Source organism: Macadamia integrifolia, unplaced genomic scaffold (assembly GCF_013358625.1).
Source record: "Macadamia integrifolia cultivar HAES 741 unplaced genomic scaffold, SCU_Mint_v3 scaffold2338, whole genome shotgun sequence".
NCBI lineage: Eukaryota > Viridiplantae > Streptophyta > Magnoliopsida > Proteales > Proteaceae > Macadamia > Macadamia integrifolia.
In genome coordinates this window covers 41655-62758 of record NW_024868646.1, presented here as the reverse complement: position 1 = coordinate 62758, position 21104 = coordinate 41655, and the positions used below count along the sequence as shown (strand labels likewise).

The 21104-nt window shown below is 34.0% G+C and overlaps 1 protein-coding gene across 1 annotated transcript in view; it reads left to right on the top strand.

Moving 5' to 3' along the window:
• Positions 1–17093: 17093 nt before the first annotated feature.
• The window catches only part of LOC122066315 (microtubule-associated protein 70-2-like), a gene marked incomplete in the record, with an annotated part of 7314 nt that continues 3303 nt past the window's right edge, over positions 17094–21104 (top strand). The window contains 9 exon segments of the mRNA XM_042630138.1: positions 17094–17898; positions 18018–18103; positions 19470–19535; positions 19645–19815; positions 19937–20107; positions 20241–20396; positions 20508–20654; positions 20788–20859; positions 20955–21104. Coding sequence (XP_042486072.1) covers positions 17622–17898; positions 18018–18103; positions 19470–19535; positions 19645–19815; positions 19937–20107; positions 20241–20396; positions 20508–20654; positions 20788–20859; positions 20955–21104 — 1296 coding nt within the window.

Here is a 21104-nt window from a genome sequence, read left to right as displayed (position 1 = left end):
AGCCTTCCATGTATCAAGAAGAATAGGGTTTCAAACTCTTACTTTCAAGAAGAAGAAAATGTATAGTAAATTGTAAGAAACATTATGGGCATAGACTAAGAAGCACATGCAAAGGTCAGGAATTAGGGACCCTCAACCCTTCTTTTCCCCATTGCTTAACCCTTCCTTGGAAGGGATCCCATCTATGTTAGTTCTCTCCGCTCCACCATAGTATAGTTGAAGACTTGAAGTGAAGATACAAGCAAGTCAAACAAATGCTTTCTTGTAGTAAGAACTAATCTTAATGGGCTCAAAAGAAGCTACACATGATAGGTGGGCCTCAAAGCCCAGAACTTGTGACACGTGTGCCAGTTAGCCGTTGGAAGAGATACGTTACTTAACAAAGAGGATAATGGAAGGCAAGGAAAAGGGGTTTTCAATGTAGACAAAACTGTTTAAAGGTGTATGGGTATTATGAAAGACTCCAAGAAAAAGAGAAAGAGAATTAGAGAAGGAAGGGGGGATGGTGATGGGTTTGGTGAAGTTAGCTTTTTATTTTAGATTTTTATGGACTTATTGCTGTACCAAAAGTCCAAAACAGAAATGTATCACTTTATCTTACATGTTCACCATCAGACAGATTTGGGCTTGAATAAAAAGTGAGACCAAACCTGCATGTGCTCTCCCTTTCTCTTCCCTTTTCCATCTTCTTTATGTTTGCAGGATCCTTTAAGGTAGAGTAACATTCTCTCTCTCTCTCTCTCTCTCTCTCTCTCTCTCTCTCTCTCAAAGTGTTTAAAGGTTTAAGTTGAAGAATTGTGTTTCTAAACTAGAATTAGGGTCTTTTAACCATCATTTACCTGTTTCTCTAAAAGGGTCATAGAAAACCATTCATAAACCAAAGAAAAACTCCAATCCAATGAAATCTATAACATTTTTTTATGTATGGGATAGTACCAGTCATTATGATTAGTAATTATGTATTGATTAGCAGGCTAGCTTAGACGAAGAATGATTCAAGAGTGATCCCCTAATGGGAATTCAAGTTTTTTAATCGCCTTAAAATGTAAAAAACCGGTAGGTTTTTTTACAACTGAGTCTTATTATGAGAGGATTTCACTTGTACTCTGCTTTAGAGTTAGTCCCTACTCCTCATCTATATAAAGGAAGCAACACTCATTAGTTGTAACTAATTGACGATTTACATAGAGAGGGAAACATACAAGATTGAAAATGAGAGAAAACTTTGGAGAAGAAGATTGAACAAGAGGAAAAAACTAAGGATTTTGAGATCCCCTCATTGTATTATTGTATTTGTTTATTGATCCATCATAACAATCCTATATAATATTCTATCAAAACCAACTTAGTTGACTCACAGATCAAATTTGAAATCCCCAAGCTTCACTCCTAACAAAGGTTTTCGTTACTGATATCAGTACTCATATACTGATACTAAAACTGATACATATCAGTCCGTATCGATCTGATTCAATAAGGGTGTCAATTGATACGGTATTCAACACGAGTTAGATATGATACGGTAGGTCAAGAATCAATACCGAAACCATAATGAGAAAAATATTTACATTCGATACCGATACTATATCAATTTAGTACGATTTTTATTTGGTAATAAATATGGTTTTTATTTGGTATGAATACAATTTCTGTACAATATTTTTTTCTTTTTCTTTTTCTTTTTCTTTTTTTCTTTTAATATATATAGTTAATATTCAGTACAGTTTCGATAATTTGGTATGATTCACTACATACTAAATGATATGTCTTAGATATCGATATTGTACTGTAATGAGAAAAAAAAAATTATCATACCAAAACTATACCAAATCTCCTTTGATGCAATAATTCGATATGATTTGATATTGATGCAAAATTGACACCCTTATGATTCGAGATTAAAAAATAAATAAATAAATCACTTTCCCATTAAAAAAAAAATTCTACTTTTTATCCGTATCAACTAATCGGTTGATATTGGGCTCTGAAAATACTGATACGTATCGATACCAATGCTTAGAACAATGCTCATAACCCGAAACTTGATAAGTATCAACACCCTACCTTGCACCTGATTTGGCCGTACCCTTGAGGAACCATTTAGCTTGGCCAAGTCTAGTCCCTTGACGATGCTTTTAACAGGACAAGTTGATGCATTCCTAAATGTATATATGCAAGTTTAGCTTTCAAAAGGGTTGAATAGGCCACAGGATAAGGACAACTAGTGCAAAGTGCATATAGAATCATGAGTAATAGTTATCCCACCTTACACTGGACCCATTCTGATACATTGGATGGGTTCAAATTTAGGCAGAGACTCTTCTAAACATTTCAATGCTTGATGTAAAGAATCTTTTAAGTAGGCCATAGTTAATAATGGTTCCTCATCATCTTCTATGTGTCAGCTTACCTAGCACTCATATTTGATGTGTCACATTCCGGCCACATATATGAATTCTTGATGCAAATAATGTAGTCATTAAAAAAGAAAAATGATTTTTTTTTATTGACATCACTTAAGGTGTCAAATAATTTATAATCTTCATGAGGGTAAATCCTGTCAAATTCAAAAAAAAAAAAAAAAAAAAAAACATCTGCCTGCAACAATATAGAACACTGATCTGAATTTCATATTCATATTCATTGCAACTTTTATAGCAACTTTCAATCTCTCAACATAACTAGGATGAATATCAACATAACATATCATAAAAGTTGCTCTAACTTTCAATCTCTCAACATAAATTGTAAATTGAAATCCAGTACAACTTTCATTGCTCTAAATTTCATATTCATTGCAACTTTTATGATAGGTTATGTTGAGGGATTGAAAGTATATCTTTTCATATATCAAAATGAACCCATCTCATCATTTATTTTATACTTGTTTCTTTGTCCAAAGAATGCTATTATCATATTAGGCACAAGTCCTTCTCTCCCCCTCAAGGTTTTAAATCCGAAATCATGTCTTGTTGATTTCAATTCTAGCAACAAACCAAATAATAATGATTATTTAGAGAGAGAGAGAGAGAGAGAGAGAGAGAGAGAGAGAGAGAGAGAGAGAGAGTAAAATCTCGCTAATGAGAGTGTGAGAGACAGATTTGTTCAATAAGGATCCAATTTTTGTTTAAGGAAATCAATATGACCCTATGACTTATTATGTGAGAAGGCGTGAAAAGAATCGTTGCTCTGGTATTATAAGAATCATATTTTTCCCAAATAAATATAAAATGGCTCAGGAACAACTTATGAAGTTCCTCTTCTCTTGTCAGTATTTTATTTATACAAATGAGTACAGGGATGGAAAAATCATTAGTATACTCAAAACCTATTTTCACGTAATCTTCTAATTATTCCGTTCATTAAAGAAATTGTTTACTAGCTCATGCCCACCTTTATTTTAATTATTGAGATGTCCTATTTACTATTCCTTCCCTAATTTGAATTTGTGTTTGACATAAAAACATTTGTCAGGCTTAGTGATCTGACTAAAAGAATCATATGATCTTCTACAAATGTCAGAATCAAGCACAACTCTTTATGTGCAGCTCAGTAATCCCTTTTCCCAATTTTGAAATAGAACAATGGGAATTTGTACCTTTAAAAAAATTTGTCCTAAATTTTAATACTATTTTGATGTGGTACATATAAATAGATATGAGTGGATCCATGTGAAAGAGAACCTTACCGTAATGTCATAGGTCAAATTATAACTTAAAACAAACAGGAAAATATTTAAAAAGCCTTTTAAAAATTTATAAACCACCAGAGTTTTATAAATTATTCATTACTTGAGATGGTTGAATCATGTCAATATTGATGTCAACAATTACAACGTTTCTTGAAGCATAATATGAATTTGGAGGAACCTAAATTCGCTAGTTGAGAAGCAAGCAATTATGAAAGTTGTTTATGTTCTTACATCAATATAGTAGTTTTTTGTTATATAGTGTATATGAGAGACTACTTAAGATTTAGAAGAACACAAAATAGCTTAAATTAAGAAAAAAAAACAGGTCAATCTTAAGTCATAATGTATTTACAATGTATGGTACATTCCAAACTATTTGAAGGATAAGGATTTTTTTTTTTTCTTTTTAAACAAACCAAATATGTAATGTTGATCCTAAAATTTACTTCCACCATCGATCATCCGAAACTACCCATTATGGAAAAAAAATATATAATTCTCAATCAATTCTAACCAATTGGCATGGGGTTGCATGTTGCGTACATCAACATGATACTAACTTCACTTAGAATAAATTGATCTTCTTATAAAATATGTATATTATTCAATCTTCTCATTAGCTAGTATTCCCCATTCTTTATTGTATCTGGTAGAGATTATATCGGTTGCCACACACACACAAAAAAAAAATATATGATAACTTTTTTCCCATTTTTCCACTTAGAGGTCATAAGTAATTTTATCCTTCCAAGTATTGCAACTCAATTATATCCACTACATCGTTTTAGCTACTTTGTTTATACAAACACTATAATTTTTTGTTATATATTTATTAAAAAAAATAATAATGGTGTTAGTTAATAAAACTACACCTGGGTTTGATCAAATTTGTTTTGGTATTAAATAAAATGCCACACCATAATAAATAAATAAATAAACTCTCAAAAGATATTGACCCCAAAAAACAAAAAACTCTATCATTTTCAATAGGGTAATATACCATGCCATCTCCTAGAGAATGTCAATATTAGAAGGACACCTTCTCTTTCACCAAATTATATTTGAACCCCCTACCGTCAGTCTCCGTTAAGGAATATACCTTATATGCCGATGTCAGTTACTATATTTTATTTTAAATACCAAAATGCCCTTACTAAATGTGAAGTACCTAAAATACCCATGTAATAAGCAGTGGTCCTCCACCTGATGTGGCAATCCCACTTTAACGCCACCATGTCCGCTAATAGTACCACCCCGAAACTGTGCACGTCACTCTTTTCCGTCAACTTGAACAACATGTGGTACTCTGGATCCAAGTATTCCGGCGTTCCCTGTGGCCCCGTCCAAACGGACTTCGACGACGATGAGTTGGTGAGCACCAGCCGCCTTGATAACCCAAAATCCCCCACTTTGATTCTCATATTCTTGTTAGGATTTTTATGTGGGCTTAACTGATACCGATTGATCCATTGGGCCCAAGCAATTATAGACCCACTATGATTAGGAAACTCCTAGCTCTTTCCATTGTGAGAGTGGAATAGGGTTTTAGGGATTCTATTATAAATAGAATACTGACGGTCCCTGCAGCCATTACTTTAATGCCTTATTGGTTTTGGGAGCACGGCTTTCTCACAAGAGCAAGTGCACAGAAAGAAAGGAAACCCTAGAGTAAGAGGCTGCAGAAGATCTCAGTAGAAGGACTCCACTTGCGTAGTTCGTCATTGTCATCTTCATGGGAGTAATGTTTAACCACATGGGACAGAGGTTCATGATCTATGTTCATGGGACACAGGTACTTCTTTATTCCCATTTATGGTTCATGTCATGGTTGTCCCATTGATTATTATAGATATGGTAAATCTATATGGTTATGTATTTTAAGATGGGATACTTTATTGTTCTTGGTTTAGGGACTACACCTATGATTAATCTTTTATGATTGGTTGATGATTCTTGTATTCTAAACACTATAGGGTTATTCATATGTTTAATATGGTAAAGAATCCCCAACAATTGGTATCAGAGCCAACTCTTATAGTGTTAGAATCAAAGAAAATTGATTTTGTATAGGGTTTGTGTCCCAAATCATGAAAATCATAATTTTACTATTACTTAAAGATCCCATATGGGAAAACTTTCTTCACGAAAGTTGTAGAGCATGAGAAGACGGTCGCGGCGGTATGCCGCACGTCACCGGAAACCTCCGGACGCGCCGGCACGCGCCGCCGGAAACCGGCTGCCGGAGGAGAGAGAAATTTTTTTTTTTAATTCAAAAAAAAAAAAAAAAAAAAAGGTGGCGAGTCATTGCCGGGTCACCTCGGAAACCCTACCGAGTTAACCCGGGCTGTAGTGGGTCAACTCATGACCAACTCTGTTTGACTCGGTCAAAGGTTGACCGGATCGTTGACCAATTGACCTGGATTTTGACTCGGAATCAATATGCCTGAACCGGATTAGACTGGTTGGCCAAACCGGTTGGTTTGGGAAACTAGATTGATTTTGATCTATTTTTAGTTCTGCAACTTCAAATGGCTCGTACAGGCAAACGGTGAAGAATTTTTCACCCTGGTTTTTTGCGTTGAGTCCAGTTTTTCGTACTCTTCGTTTTGATATATTATGAGCCTAGTTTTGATCAACTTTTATGATTTGTTTTGTATAAGTTACAAGTATGGGTGGTTAATGATTCTTTATGATTTTCCTATTAATTAGAAGAAATAAAAGAAAGTCAATTCATACATTACTTGCATATCAGAATATGAATTTGGTTATTCTTGGTAATGTAGTTCATGCTTTTGTTTATGAATATTTTTATTCATGCTTAAACAATCCCACTTTTAGCTACCGGAATGAATTTGTAGACTATTACAATAAGATTGGGTGGAATCCACCAAAGTGGTAAAGTGCAACCTTATTGTAATAGAATACAAATCAAAGTCTTCTTTGTTTGAAAAGACAGAGAATAATGGTTGGTAGTAAAGTTGTTAATGTTCACCCAAATGTGACATTATCAAAGAAATGTTAAAGTTAAAGTAACGGAAAAACAGAATAGAGATTTCTCAACCTAGAAGATGATGTCCATCCAAAGATGGCGGTACTTTTTGAAAGTTAGAAGAAGTCTCGCAGTAATTGCAGAAATTTGAGTGGATTGGTATGAAGTTACAGTTAACACTCTTGAAGTAATTGATGATTGAGCATTGTAATGTTTATATTGTTAACAGTTACATGCTTGTTCTTTTACATGTAAATTGATATTTAGTTAATGTTTAAATAACCCACAAATTTAAGCTATCAGGTGTAGTTGTAAGCTATTGCAGTGGAATTGATGGAACCCATCAAAGTGGTAAAATCTAAGATTACTGTAATAGGTTTATAACTCAAAGATTTTGTCTTATATTCAAAGACATAGAAAATTGTTAGCAGGAATTAGGTAATGTTTGCCCAAAGGTAACATTATCAAAGACATGCATAAATGCAAGTGTACTCTAGGCAGACCTTAACCTAGAAGTTGTTATGCATCCAAAAGTAATAGTAATTTTCGAAGTTGAATAGCTCCCACGATCATTGTAGTTTTTAAGTGGACTAGTGCATTCCAGACCTAAAGGTTGAGATTGTAGTTCAGTTAACACTTTGATTATGTTTAATGGTTAGTGATGTAATGTTGGTTTTTATTGATGTTACATGTATTAATTAAATATCGAATGGATTATTCTTCCTTGAGTTGAACCATTAAGTTAATGTCTTTAAAAGTGGCTTGCGAATATAGAGGCATACATATGTCTCAAAGACCTAGTTTTCTATACTAGGAGAACCAAATCAATAGTTTGGTATTATGCTTTTAAAGCAAAGTTTTTTGCCTTAAAAAGGTATTGGACAGTTGATCAATGGCAATAGGGTGGATGAGGGTTTCATCACTATAACCATAAGTTATAGGTTTATTTAATGTGTTATTTTTTGCATTCCGATTGGATCAATTCGGATTAGTTGGGTTGGATTAGTGTCGATTTTGATCAATCCAATACCAAGTTCTTAAACACTGCCATTGTTCTCTGAAAACCTATTTATGAACATTAATTGATAAATGTTTGGTTTCTTTTGTTTTTGGGCATATGTGAACAAGTTTATATGTATGTCACGTTTAACGAATTGTGTTCTCCAATAAATGGATTAATTTATGACTGGTCGAACCAAGTGGGAGAATAAAAGTATGGATCTTAAGCTATTTTATGTGGCTCGACCAGTGGGAGAATAAATTTGGTATACTAGGTTGCTAGAGTGAGAGGATGTTACTAGTAGAAGGTCAGTATACTAGGTTGCTAGTGGGAGAATAAATTCAGTGTTCTATATTGTTTTTCATGCAAAAGAATTATTTGGAGTTTTGCATTGATTTATTATTATCATGATATTGAATAATGATTTATGGCTGAAATATATAGTAAATTCATATTCATGTCATTTTGTACTTGAATGTTTTGTTTGAAACACCCTATGATGGATAAATATATTAGAATTAAATTGGGTGTGAGATTCCGCACATTTTATGCTGCACAGTATATTTCTAGGAAGCTATGAAAGGATTTGATGGAATCCACCAAAGTGGCACATCCTATTATTTCATAGTTTTTCCAAGCGCAGCAAAGTTGGTGACATTTGCCCAAAGGTGATGTCACCCAAGTTAAAGAAAATACATGTATGGAAAGGACTATAACTTAGAGGTTTCTAAACCCACATGTGATAAAAATAATTGTATTTTCACAGTAAATTTGGATTTACAAGAGGACCAGTACATTCTTAGCCCAAAGGATAGGAATGTAGTTACGGTTGTGACTCTTGTGTGTTTTATCTGCTAGATGTACATTTATTGTGTAGTTTATCTACTAGGTGTACATATTAAATTTTCTAGCCCGGTTATTTGGTGTGTATGATTCATACCTGAGATTCTTAGGGTTACTTGATCTGGTTTTAGCTCTCAGGGAACCCAAACAGGTGTTGTTGCTGAACAAAGCACAACTGAAGGGAAATAGGAACAATTTTATTGCCCTATTAAGTTTATAATGACTTCGGAGTAATTTTGAATTGATTTTATCTTAAATTCTGTTCTCTGAATTATTTGTGTACATTTATGCTTCATTTGTTTGTGTTGTCTCTGATTGTGTAAGAAACACATTAAAGCATACACTTCTGTACATATATTCTTCTCTAATGTGAAAACATGATAGGAATGAGTGAAACCCACCAAAGTGGTACATTCAGTTCAATTGTGTGTTTCCCAAGGTAAAGGTGACATTTGCCCAAAGGTGATGTCATCCAAGTTTATCGACAAAGTACTCAAGAGCCATATTTCTGACATTGATGTTATTGAGGTTTTTGACATGCTTGGTTAGTGGGAGTTTTATGATCTCATTTAACCAAAGATATCATGGTGATAAAAGCCAAAGTTTAAAGGCTGTGCTTGTTAAGATTTATTAGCAGTGCTTGGCCAAGGTAATTGACGATATTTTGTCAGAATTTATGATGTATGGTGGTATTTAGCCTATGTCCAAAGAAGTGGTGGTTTACCACAGGCGGTTTGCCAAAGTTTGTGATTTATGGTGGTATTTAACCTAAATCTATGGAAGTGGCAGTTAGCCATAGGCGGTATGCCAAAGTAAGATATTAATTCAAGAAAATGGCAGTTTGCCAAGTGTTGATTAATATCAAAGTTTTCTACCTGTGAGGTTTTCAAGGTAGGCTGATATTTAGATCAAGAAAGGACCTATAAGGAGTTGTATAGTTCATGTGATCACAGGTATGATATCAACTCCTTATATATATGTTTCCAGGCGATTTGGATTGATAATTTTCTATTGTCTGTAACATTAGATAGTTATATGCCGTATATTGAGGTATATTTTCTACTATTGTTCAACAGTAGAGATTATTGATTGGATCAAAGTTTGTTTGAGTGGTGTTCAGTCTTGGGATTATTTGGCCAGGAGTCAATGGAAAGAGATCAGTATCAGTGTAGCCCAAGTGGAAGATTGTTAGGATTTTTATGTGGGTTTAACTGATACCGATTGATCTATTGGGCCCAAGCAATTATAGACCCACTCTGATTAGGAAACTCCTAGCTCTTTCCATTGTGAGAGTGGAATAGGGTTTTAGGGATTCTATTATAAATAGAATACTGACGGTCCCTGCAGCTATTACTTTACTTAATGCCTTATTGGTTTTGGGAGCACGGCTTTCTCACAAGAGCAAGTGCACAGAAAGAAAGGAAACCCTAGAGTAAGAGGCTGCAGAAGATCTCAGTAGAAGGACTCCACTTACATAGTTCATTGTCATCTTCATGGGAGTAATGTTTAACCACATGGGACAGAGGTTCATGATCTATGTTCATGGGACACAGGTATTTCTTTATTCCCATTTATGGTTCATGTCATGGTTGTCCCATTAATTATTATAGATATGGTAAATCTATATGGTTATGTATTTTAAGATGGGATACTTTATTGTTCTTGGTTTAGGAACTACACCTATGATTAATCTTTTATGATTGGTTGATGATTCTTGTATTCTAAATACTAGAGGGTTATTCATATGTTTAATATGGTAAAGAATCCCCAACAATTCTTTCTCTACAATTATGTTGAATGATGTTATGTCTCTATGAACGATCGCCGGCACCACCGAAAAGTGAAGGTACTCTAATGCCATCGCCGTCTGCAACGCCACCTCTACTCTCACTTCCCATGTCAACGACTTCTTCCTCTCCAAGCACTTCAACCTGTGGAGATGATCGGCTAGGGTATCGTTCGGGACATAATCGTATACGAGGACTAGCCCTCTTGGATCGCTATAGTACCCGTGGAGCTTCACCAGGGTTGGGTGGTCTCTTGATGATAGTATCAAGATCTCGTTGCAGAATTCCTTTGTGGATGCCACCGCTGCCATCACTTGTTGTCTGCGGAGCTTCTTCACAACGACGATCTGCCCATTAGAGAACAACGGCGGTAAAGCCAAACAAAACTGATCGGTGTGCAAATCCTATGTCTGAGGAGAAGGATACCGAAAAGGAGACGGTACTCAGTAGAGAAATGGAAGAAAAACTTAGAACAGAAGCTTGTAGATAGATGGAATAATGAATCAGGGATTCTTATCTAAGATTGCTTGAATTGATGTAAGAAATCCATGAAAAAACCTAATAAAACAGATTTGGTCAATAATGCAAAAGCGGATTAAAATTTATTTTGGTCAAACCCATAAAAAAAATGAGAAATTAAACTAAAACATGTCTGATGATCACATTACCTACTTCGAAAACCAGAGAATTCCCTATTTGATTGTTAGATAGATTATATAATAGATTCTTATGCGAAAGAGTCCGATGGATTTGTGTTTAACACTTGTTAATGCATCAATGCCAATGGAAACTAAAACTGAATAAACACATGTTTCTTGATGAGTCAGAGCAGCACTGACCCAGATATTGATGTTTTCCAGAAAATCATCCATCTTGCTCATATCAAACATGCCCATCTCGTCAAAAGACTTCTTGAGGTCGTCAATGGCATAATCCATCAATTCCTTGCAGTTCTTAAGAACTTGAGCAGAAAATTTATCCTTCTCAAGTTCACAAGGCATCGTCGATTTCTTGACAGCCACAGTGATATGGGTCATGGCCGCTTGGAAACACACCTTCACTAGCTCTTTTGGGTCAGTGGTGTTAGCTGATGAACAATGGCGGTAAAACTCGAACTCTCTCCCCTTCTTTGAACTTTTCCAACTATCAGGATAAATTTTAATTTATTATTTATTTTAGTTAAAAGGATAAAAATGTCATTTTAAATCCTTATTTAATAGAGACTGACAGCAGAGGGTCCAAGCATAATTTCGTGAAAGAGAGGGGGTGTCCCTTTAATATTGGTATTCTCTAGGGGGTGGCATGGTAAATTACCCTTTTTAATAATAGTTTTCTAACTTAATATAGTTATGAAATTTTACTTCATAGTCCACTTTTCAACCAAGTTACACAAACTTTTGTAGAAAAATATGACAAGAAATGTTCTTCATTTCAACTGCTATCTAGAATGTATTATTAATTTTACTATTGGTATTTTCTTCTTAAAAAATTTCACACTATCAATATTCAAACAATTAAGCATAGCCAACTAGTTTAATTAAAAAATAAACTTTTGAATGACACTGAAAGTATCATTGAGGAAGATAAATGTGAAAAACGTAGAAAAATGTCACTATTTTCTCAGATAATTTAGATAATTCGTGGACCCTTTATATCCGGAGATGACACATGGTTGAAATATGCAAAATTGATGTAATACACATACATTTTGAAACATTAAGTATATGACATATTTACTTAATTCATGACCAGAATGTCTTCTTCTTAAGGCCTAGTTCATTAATTTCCCTATGGATTTGACATGTCTACACCATTCAGGATCCAAATCCATGAATACACATTTTGCTACATATAATTGCTTCACTATGTCATCTTTATGAAATTAAAATTATATCTTTTGAAAAAGTTGTGAAAAGGTCATAATAATTTTAAAATATTTTGTACATTTAATTTGTTTTTTCAAATATGATTTTTTTTCTCATAATTTTAACTTGATTTGTTTAAATACATTTTCAATAGAGTTGAATGAAAGTTTTTGGTAGTGTACAACTTCTACGTGAGGAAGATTTGATTAAGTGGAAATTGAAGCAATAAATTGATGCATAGAAAAGATTCAATGCAATTATTGCAAATTATACTCGAGGATATCATCATTTCCGTAGCTAATTCATCAGAAGCTATATCATCGTGATAAACAATATTAGAGGTTAGGGTTTGATAGAGGTTTTGACAACTTTTTCAGTCATATTCACAAGAACTCAAACTAAATAGGTCATGTTTTGGTGTAGCGTTCCAAATCATTTGGTATTGCAAAATGATGAAATTTGCCCTTTAATCTAGCTTCCACCTACTCTCTTTTTTTTTCTTCTTCTTCTTCTTTTTTTATATATATATATATATATATTTATTTATTGTTTTAGGGGTAAAAGGCTCCATCCCTGAAACAACACACACTAAACTAGGCATGGGATCCATCTTTCTCTCCCTTCTTATTTTTGAATCTTTTTTCTTTAAATATAAAAAAGAATGATAACGCCAAGACACTTCATTGTTCCCAGGACACTGAAACGTCTTAAATACTCACTATTTGAATATTTGAAAGTGCGTTTCCTCTTTTGCCTAAATTAGTATAAGAGTGTTGAAGAGAAACCTTACCCTTTAAAAAATATAAAGTTATACATAGTGTTAGGATGCAATATGATATATTAAAAGAGTTATGAAAAAGGTATATGGTTTTTGGATTAGACAAAATATGACCACTCGATTTCATCCATTTGACTATGACACTTTAAATAACCTCTTCATTGTATCATATATCATAGGGTTCAACCTTTAAATAATAAATATTATAATTTTATATTCTTTTTTAACAAATAAAATAATATAAAAGAAGGCTCCCTTTCATGGAAAACAACTGTGAACTCAAAGTTGGTATGATATAATATTTTATATATATATATATATACACTAACTATGTAGTTTTTTTTTTTTTGTATAAACTATGTTGTTTAATTGATAAAAAAGATCTAATGGCAATAATGATGTTGACCTAAACAATTTTAGATTATCCTATCCATGAATATTTAGATTTGTTTCCAGTTTACTATTTTTTTCATTAACCTACCCCTCTCCAAACCCAATAAATAAATAAAATAAAATAAAAGTTATTGGTAAATTACCTTGACCCAGCACCCCTTATTGGGCATTTTGTAGAATTTTCATATTGTTTACTCTCTCTTTTTGTCGTGTTTTGTTGTGTAGAAAGTCTATAAAATCATGCCATTTGGGGACCGATCGATTTTCTACAGCAGTAATTTAGGAAAAAAAATCTGAAAAATCTCTATACAATTACCTATTTCTATCATGTATTAGGGTTAAGGATTGATGTGGCTGAACTTTTGTGGATTGATAAACCTCAATGTCTCCAATCAAATATCAAGTTCCAACAGAAATTGAGTTGGTCAAGTGGTAAAAATAAAGTATTAAAATATTTCAGGGTAGAAAAAAAAAAAAAAAAAGAGTGCAACGACAACCTATTTGACGTACACATATATATGGAAGAATATATGATTGAAATTCTGAATATGACAAATAAAGATCATTCATTGAGTATTCAGCATTCGAAATTTCTACTTGATCCTTAACACGTAACAAAACTAGGGTATTTGTCCATGTCCCCTCCTCCCAAAAAAAAAACCACCCATCTTGGAAAATTTCACCCTTCTTTTTTTTTTTTTCTCATGGGGTGGTGTTAGGGGTGGGGGTTGAGTAAAAGCATGAGTGTTGGCTACTCCCTGATCTTTGAGTACTTCACTAAATTGGCTCAACAATGTCAATAATTTCATGTTTTAATGGAATATATCCCAGTAAGTGTTTTAAAAAACAAAAGTAGATTGAAGAAATGATTTTCCTTCTTATATACATAGTTGACTGAAATCCTATTATATATCTAATGCGTAAAAGTACATAAAAAACAAAATTTATTGAAGAACAAAAGCATATAAGTATGCATCTTATTTTTTTATTTTTTTATTTTTTTTTTAAATAAGATGGTATGCATCTTGTTGTCATTTGACCCTAACTAATCAATTAAATATATGAATTAAGAAACTCATCCACACCTAAAAAAACCTTACGCATTTAACTTTTTAATATTTTCAGGTAATACTCACTGATGTATCGATGAAATCATAGTTTTTTCGACAAAAAAAAAAAAATTACAGTTTTTATACACATAAAAAATTTATAGAATGAAACTACATGATATTTTAACCTCTAAAACATTAATCTATAGAGACTTATTGTAGGAGTAATGTTTTTTTGACCACTTGTTAAGATAGACTTATGCAAATGGACCTAAAAATATGCCATGTGGCATCTAATTGTATAACAAATTTTGAGGTGATCAAATAATGGTGAGCATATAACTAAATTCATCCACTTAGCTTGTCTATCCAATGGTTAGAATGCCACATTATCTTTAGTGACAATTACATATGAGATGATGAGCAACCATAATGTAGATAAGCTTGCAATTTGACTTTTAGATGCATAAAAAGATTAGCATTTGATCCACCCAAATTAACTGCCTTCAGATGATTCAGAAGCATAGATTTAGGAATCGGTATACATTGCCAATAATGGATTGGTGGTACAAAATCTAAAGAGTGAAAAATAGTTTAAAAAAAACCTATAAAAAAAAAAGCGGCCAATTGGGAAGGTATACCACCAATCCAGTATTATTAAGGTATAGAGATTGACCCTCAAGTGTAAAGACAGAAGGAAGCTTAACTGCAAGACCCACTAGTTGAGTAGGGACGAAAGTCGGCCTTGGTAATCTAACGGTTCTGAGTGGAAGGGCCGTCAGTGTCATTGGAATCTTGGGGGGCTAAAATTGTCCGACCTGACCTGACCTTATCTGATATGGCTAATATATATTGGTATTGATATTGATGATGCTCAATACTAGTGTTGATATTGTGAACTGTATCCTTGCTAAGAGATGGACTTTGTAGGTAAAATCCTTTAATACAGACAAAATAAATTGTAAATGTGAAAAACATTGTGATGATGGCAGTGTGCAGTTTTCCTTCATATTTTATTATTTTATCTCATATACTTTGAAAATGCGGGTCCCATATAGATAATACGTTTTCCAAGACTCCCCATTGGTGTGGCCTGCAAATTTCTCCCACACTACCGGTTTGGAGAACCCTATTCTAATATAAATACAGTTTCCCTTACCCTAAATAAGTGGAGGAAAGATAAGTGTGCATTTGATCAACTATCAAATGGCGTCAAATTATAGCACCCCAAATGGCAATCCTTGAGAGTTTAGAACCCATGTAATCACAATTGTTGACCAAAAACATCTAATGTATGTTTAGTTGACATCATCTTTTTACAAAGTCCTCTTTCTAATCTCTTTCCCATTTAAGTAGATGGGATAGAGTTTTCTGAGCAAGCGGCATGGTGGAGTGCCAGGGCAAAGAAATAGTTTCATACATGAGAGGGCAATGAAGACATTTCATGTGAGAATAAGACAGAAAGAGAGAGAAAGAGGGTGTTGGTTTACTCTTCCCTCCCTTGCTTGTTAGAGAAACTTTTTCATTTCTAAATACACGGTTAAATTGTTAAGGAAAATTTTTATTATAACTGAAGAAAAACCAATCTTATTTTTTTAACATTTTAATGTAAAAAAAATTATATATATATATATATATATTTCAAATAGAGATGTATCATGTTATTTTATATATATCTCAGAAAATATGTTGGTTAATGACAATTTTGATAATGACCTAATTAGAAAGACATTGACGTTGATATTGGAATAAGGGACAGTCTGAATTGGTGACAACAAGAAAAACCTTGTTTTTATTTTTTGATTTTTTATTTATTATCAAAATTAGTTTATATTTATGGTTATAGATTATGATATGATAAGAAACACGATTGAGACATAAACAAAGGTATTATCCTAGGGATCCAAGGAATACTGCTATTATGTGGCAAACCAATAGAAGATTAGACTGATTCAGATATCTTAACCCGAATAATGATCCCGAAATCAAATGAGGTGATATGGTCGTTGGAATACTTATAATTTGATATAAACTGTTTTATCAAACATTCTAATCTGTTTGTAATTAAGAAACAATTTATAGAAGTTGTTAGTATACTCCTTTCTCTATATAAGAGGGCTAGAAGACAAAAAAAAAAATTCTTTAATTTTTTATTATGATTGGTAATTTTGGACTGTAATTTTTAAAATTTTTTAAAAATTTTACTACATTTACCAGGAACTTTGCCACGTGGTGGGAGTTCATTGGGTGGAAAGAGAAATCCCGTGACATGTCAGACACGTGCGTCCCTCCCCAGGTAAAATGATTTAAATGTCCAAATCGCTCGGTAGTTCAAATGTTCAATAAATAGAGACGGCTTCTTTAAATAAGAGAGTAGTAGTATTCAGGTATTTAAGCACCCTAATGACAATAATACCCACAATCTTTTTCATAAATACAAATATCCCCACCTTATGGACACGTGACGTTAACACTTAACTTAACGGCCCAAATCCAGTTCTCCGACAAGAGAGACTGAAGAGAGAGAAAGAAAGAACTGTGGAAGTGACACGTTAAAAAACGCACTTATGCGTGTTGCGCATCGGTGCATCCGGTTCCCTCGTCCCATGTGCTCGGTGACGAAATGGTTCTTACGCACCCCGGCGTAACTTAAGCTAAGCACGGTATAATTAAACTTAAATCTAATACACTCTCCTTCTCTTTCTCTTTCTCTCTCTCTCTCTATCTGTTTCACGCAGTAGCCTCTGCTTAACAGCAAAGCGTCTGTGCTTGCAGAGTAATTTTTTTTTAATTAAAATCCGCTTTCTTCACATTCAATCTCTGAGCATTTCTTAGAGATAGAGAGAATTTTTTTTTAGAAAGAGAGAGAAACAGTAAGTACAGAGAAGAAGCCGATTTAAAGGAGAAACAGTGGAGAGAGGAACAAAAGCATTTTCCCTTCTCTCTCTAGACTTGAGAAAATCTGTCTCAGAAGTATCTTATATTCCGTGGTAGAAGAAGAGAGAGAAACAACGAACTACTCAACGGCTTTTTCCACCTTTTCCTTTTCTTTTTTTTTCTCTCTCTTGCTGTTGTAGTTTCTCTCTCTAAATCTAGATATCGAAAGGAACAAGCTGAACAGTGGAAATACGAGTTTGTGTAGGGAAAGGGAAACCCTAATCTTTGAATCGGAGTGGCTGAAGATTTGGGGATTTTGTTGCATTCGGATGTGAGTGTCAGATCCGTCATGGCCGATTTTTACGGCGATAGTTTTAGTCCGGCAACCCCAGAGTTGAGTTGCAGCGGTGGCTTTGGCAATGGTCGTTCGTCGGCGAATGATGGTGCTGTTCCGGTGTCGATGCCGATGGCTCCATTGACAATTTCGGGATCGTTTAAGGAAGGGAAGATGTCGAGGAGGAGGACGCCGGTGAGGCCGAGCTTGGACGCGGATGATTTTATAAATCTGTTGCACGGTTCGGATCCGGTGAAAGTTGAGTTAAATCGGTTGGAGAATGAAGCTAGAGGTGGGAATGCAATTTGATCTGGTCATTTTTTAGCCGATTTGTGGTTATTCTGAGGGTGATTTGCGAAGTTAAGTTCGTATCTGTTGAAATTCTGGAACTTTTTACTTGTTCTTTTGCAGACAAGGATCGAGAATTAGGGGAAGCTCAGGCGGAGATCAAGGCATTGAAATTGTCGGAACGCCTGAGAGAAAAGGCTGTTGAAGATGTCAGTTCCCATTTGCTTAATACTATATATTTTTTTAATAATAGTGTGTGCGTAGAGATATATATATTTACTTATATTTTTTGGATCAGTGTTTCCATTTATCCACTACTAGCTGGAGTGGATTTTTTAGCAGTTCAATTTGAGTTACAGGTAGTTTGGAATTCTACAGTTATGCCGGCTTTTCTAACTATATTGAAGTTATCTGATTTATGTGAAAATCTAGTGCCACTAATATTCAACATGCAAGTTATTTATTTATTTATTTTTTGGCTAGGAAACATGTAAGCTTTGATGGAGAAGAAAAATTCACTTGGATGCCTTTGTTTTCGCATTGATTTTTTTATTATTATTATTTTTTTATTTTCTGTGAATAGATTATGTGCCGGTGAAAAAGGAGGGGGGGTTTAATTTTCGCATTTGTCTATTCTTTGGTGATTCAGTAGTCGTTTCTGTAATCAGCCATTTTTTGTTGTTTTCTCTGATATATGCCATATTCTTTATTTTCCAAATGGCTAATTTGATCTAGTTCTGCTTCCAATTTTCTCTTTTCTTTGGTATTTTTTGTTCATTAATTATTAATGACTCAAAGATGAAATCTTTGTATTCGTATCCACCTCAGGTTGTTTTCAGTGATTTAATCCAACACCATGTTCCACTATTGTGATAATATTGAATTGTTTGCAATTCCTCAAGTTAAGCAAATTAGTAGTGGTTTTAATTTTGCATCAGTCATGTTTTGAGAGGTCATGTTGAAACAGTTAAAGTGCTAGATTTGTTTCTTTTAGAATTTGGCTGCCCTTTCGATTTTGGCATAGCTTATCATTCTGTATTTTGTTTGTGTTTATTGTATTCCTATGTACTCTAGCTTTGTTTTTACAATTCCATATTTTGTTGCTTTTTAATGTCAAAACATTAATTATTCATGTTTCCTTGTTGTCAAAACAATTTAGTTTTGAGAGGTCATGTTGAAACAGTTAAAGTGCTAGATTTGTTTCTTTTAGAATTTGGCTGCCCTTTCGATTTTGGCATAGCTTATCATTCTGTATTTTGTTTGTGTTTATTGTATTCCTATGTACTCTAGCTTTGTTTTTACAATTCCATATTTTGTTGCTTTTTAATGTCAAAACATTAATTATTCATGTTTCCTTGTTGTCAAAACAATTTAGGGATTTGCTTCTTTTTTTTTAATTGTCTGTAATTTGATCTAGGTTATCACCTTTTTCTTTGAGCAAGTCTTGCAATTTGTTATGTATGAACAATTTCTTCTTGTTTTGAATGGTACTGACTTTTTCTTTTCTCTCTCTCTCTCCTTTTTTTATTTTTTATTATTTTTTTTTTTTATGATGTTATGTTGGTTATCTCTTAGCTTACTGAAGAATTGTCGAAGGTGGAGGAGAAACTCAAATTAACAGAATCCCTTCTAGAAACCAGAGTAATGCATTAAACTGTTGTTTTTTAATTTTGATTTATTATTATTATTTTTTTTATTTTTTTAATTTCCCAAATTACAAGTATGCCTGATTTGCTGATACTCTGTGCAGAATCTTGAAATTAAAAAAATCAATGATGAGAAGAAGGCCTCCATGGCTGCTCAGTTTGCAGCAGAAGCCACCCTTCGAAGGGTTCATGCTGCTCAAAAGGATGATGACATGCCACCCATTGAAGCTATTCTTGCACCACTAGAGGCAGAGCTCAAGATTGCTCGGCAAGAGGTATGCTGTCCTTGATCTGATGTGCTTTGTCATTCCATCTTGTGAATGAAACACTTGTAATAGGTGGGAAAAGAATACAGAGGATAAGCCATTATTTATAATCCTTGGTGGTTCATTGCAGATTGCGAAGCTGCAGGATGATAACAAGGCATTAGATCGCCTTACCAAATCAAAGGAAGCTGCTTTAATTGATGCAGAGAGGACTGTTCAATTTGCCTTGGCCAAGGCTTCAATGGTGGATGATCTTCAGAATAAGAATCAAGAGTTAATGAAGCAGATTGAAATTTGTCAGGTATCTTGAATCATTTTTAGTTTTCCTTTTCCTTAATGTCATAAGAATTTGGAATTGTCAATCTTCTTATCAATGATGATGAATTTATTAATCACCATGTGATTTCTATGTGTCTACTTTGTACATAAATTAGGAAGAAAATAAAATTTTGGACAAAATGCACCGCCAAAAGGTTGCAGAGGTTGAAAAGCTTAGCCAAACAGTAAGGGAGCTTGAGGAGGCTGTTCTTGCTGGGGGTGCTGCTGCAAATGCTGTGAGGGATTACCAGCGGAAAGTTCAGGAGATGAATGTAATGTTCTTTTATTGACCTAGATTTGCTTTTTTACTAGAGTTTTTGTTTCCTGACTAATATGGACTGTAATGCATGATCAATTATGGTTGGTTGTTTTATGTTCTGCAGGAGGAGAGGAAAACACTGGACAGGGAACTAGCCCGTGCTAAGGTGACAGCAAACAGGGTGGCAGTAGTGGTAGCAAATGAATGGAAAGATGCTAATGACAAAGTGATGCCTGTCAAACAGTGGCTTGAAGATCGAAGATTCTTGCAGGTATGCATTAATGCCTTTCTTTAGCTTTCCATTTTGACTGTTGTTTTTTGTTATGTACCAAACAAAATAGGGGGGTGTTTTTAGATTCTGTTGGGTTCAACCGTTGAAACTCTTACTAAAATTAACTTTGCAGGGAGAAATGCAGCAACTGCGAGAAAAGCTTGCAATAGCTGAGCGAGCTGCAAAATCTGAAGCACAATTGAAAGTACTAATTGGTTTTACTGCAATTTCTGCCTTCACAATATCAATCTTAACTCTCTTTGGAAGAAATTTTGAAATTTGTTTTCTTGCACTATTCAGGAAAAATATCACCTAAGGCTCAAAGTCCTTGAAGAGGGGTTGAGAACATCCCCCAATGGAAGCAATCGATCTACTCCAGAGGGGAGAAGTGTGAGCAATGGCCCATCACGTCGTCAGTCCCTAGGTGGGGCTGAAAATGTCTTGAAATTG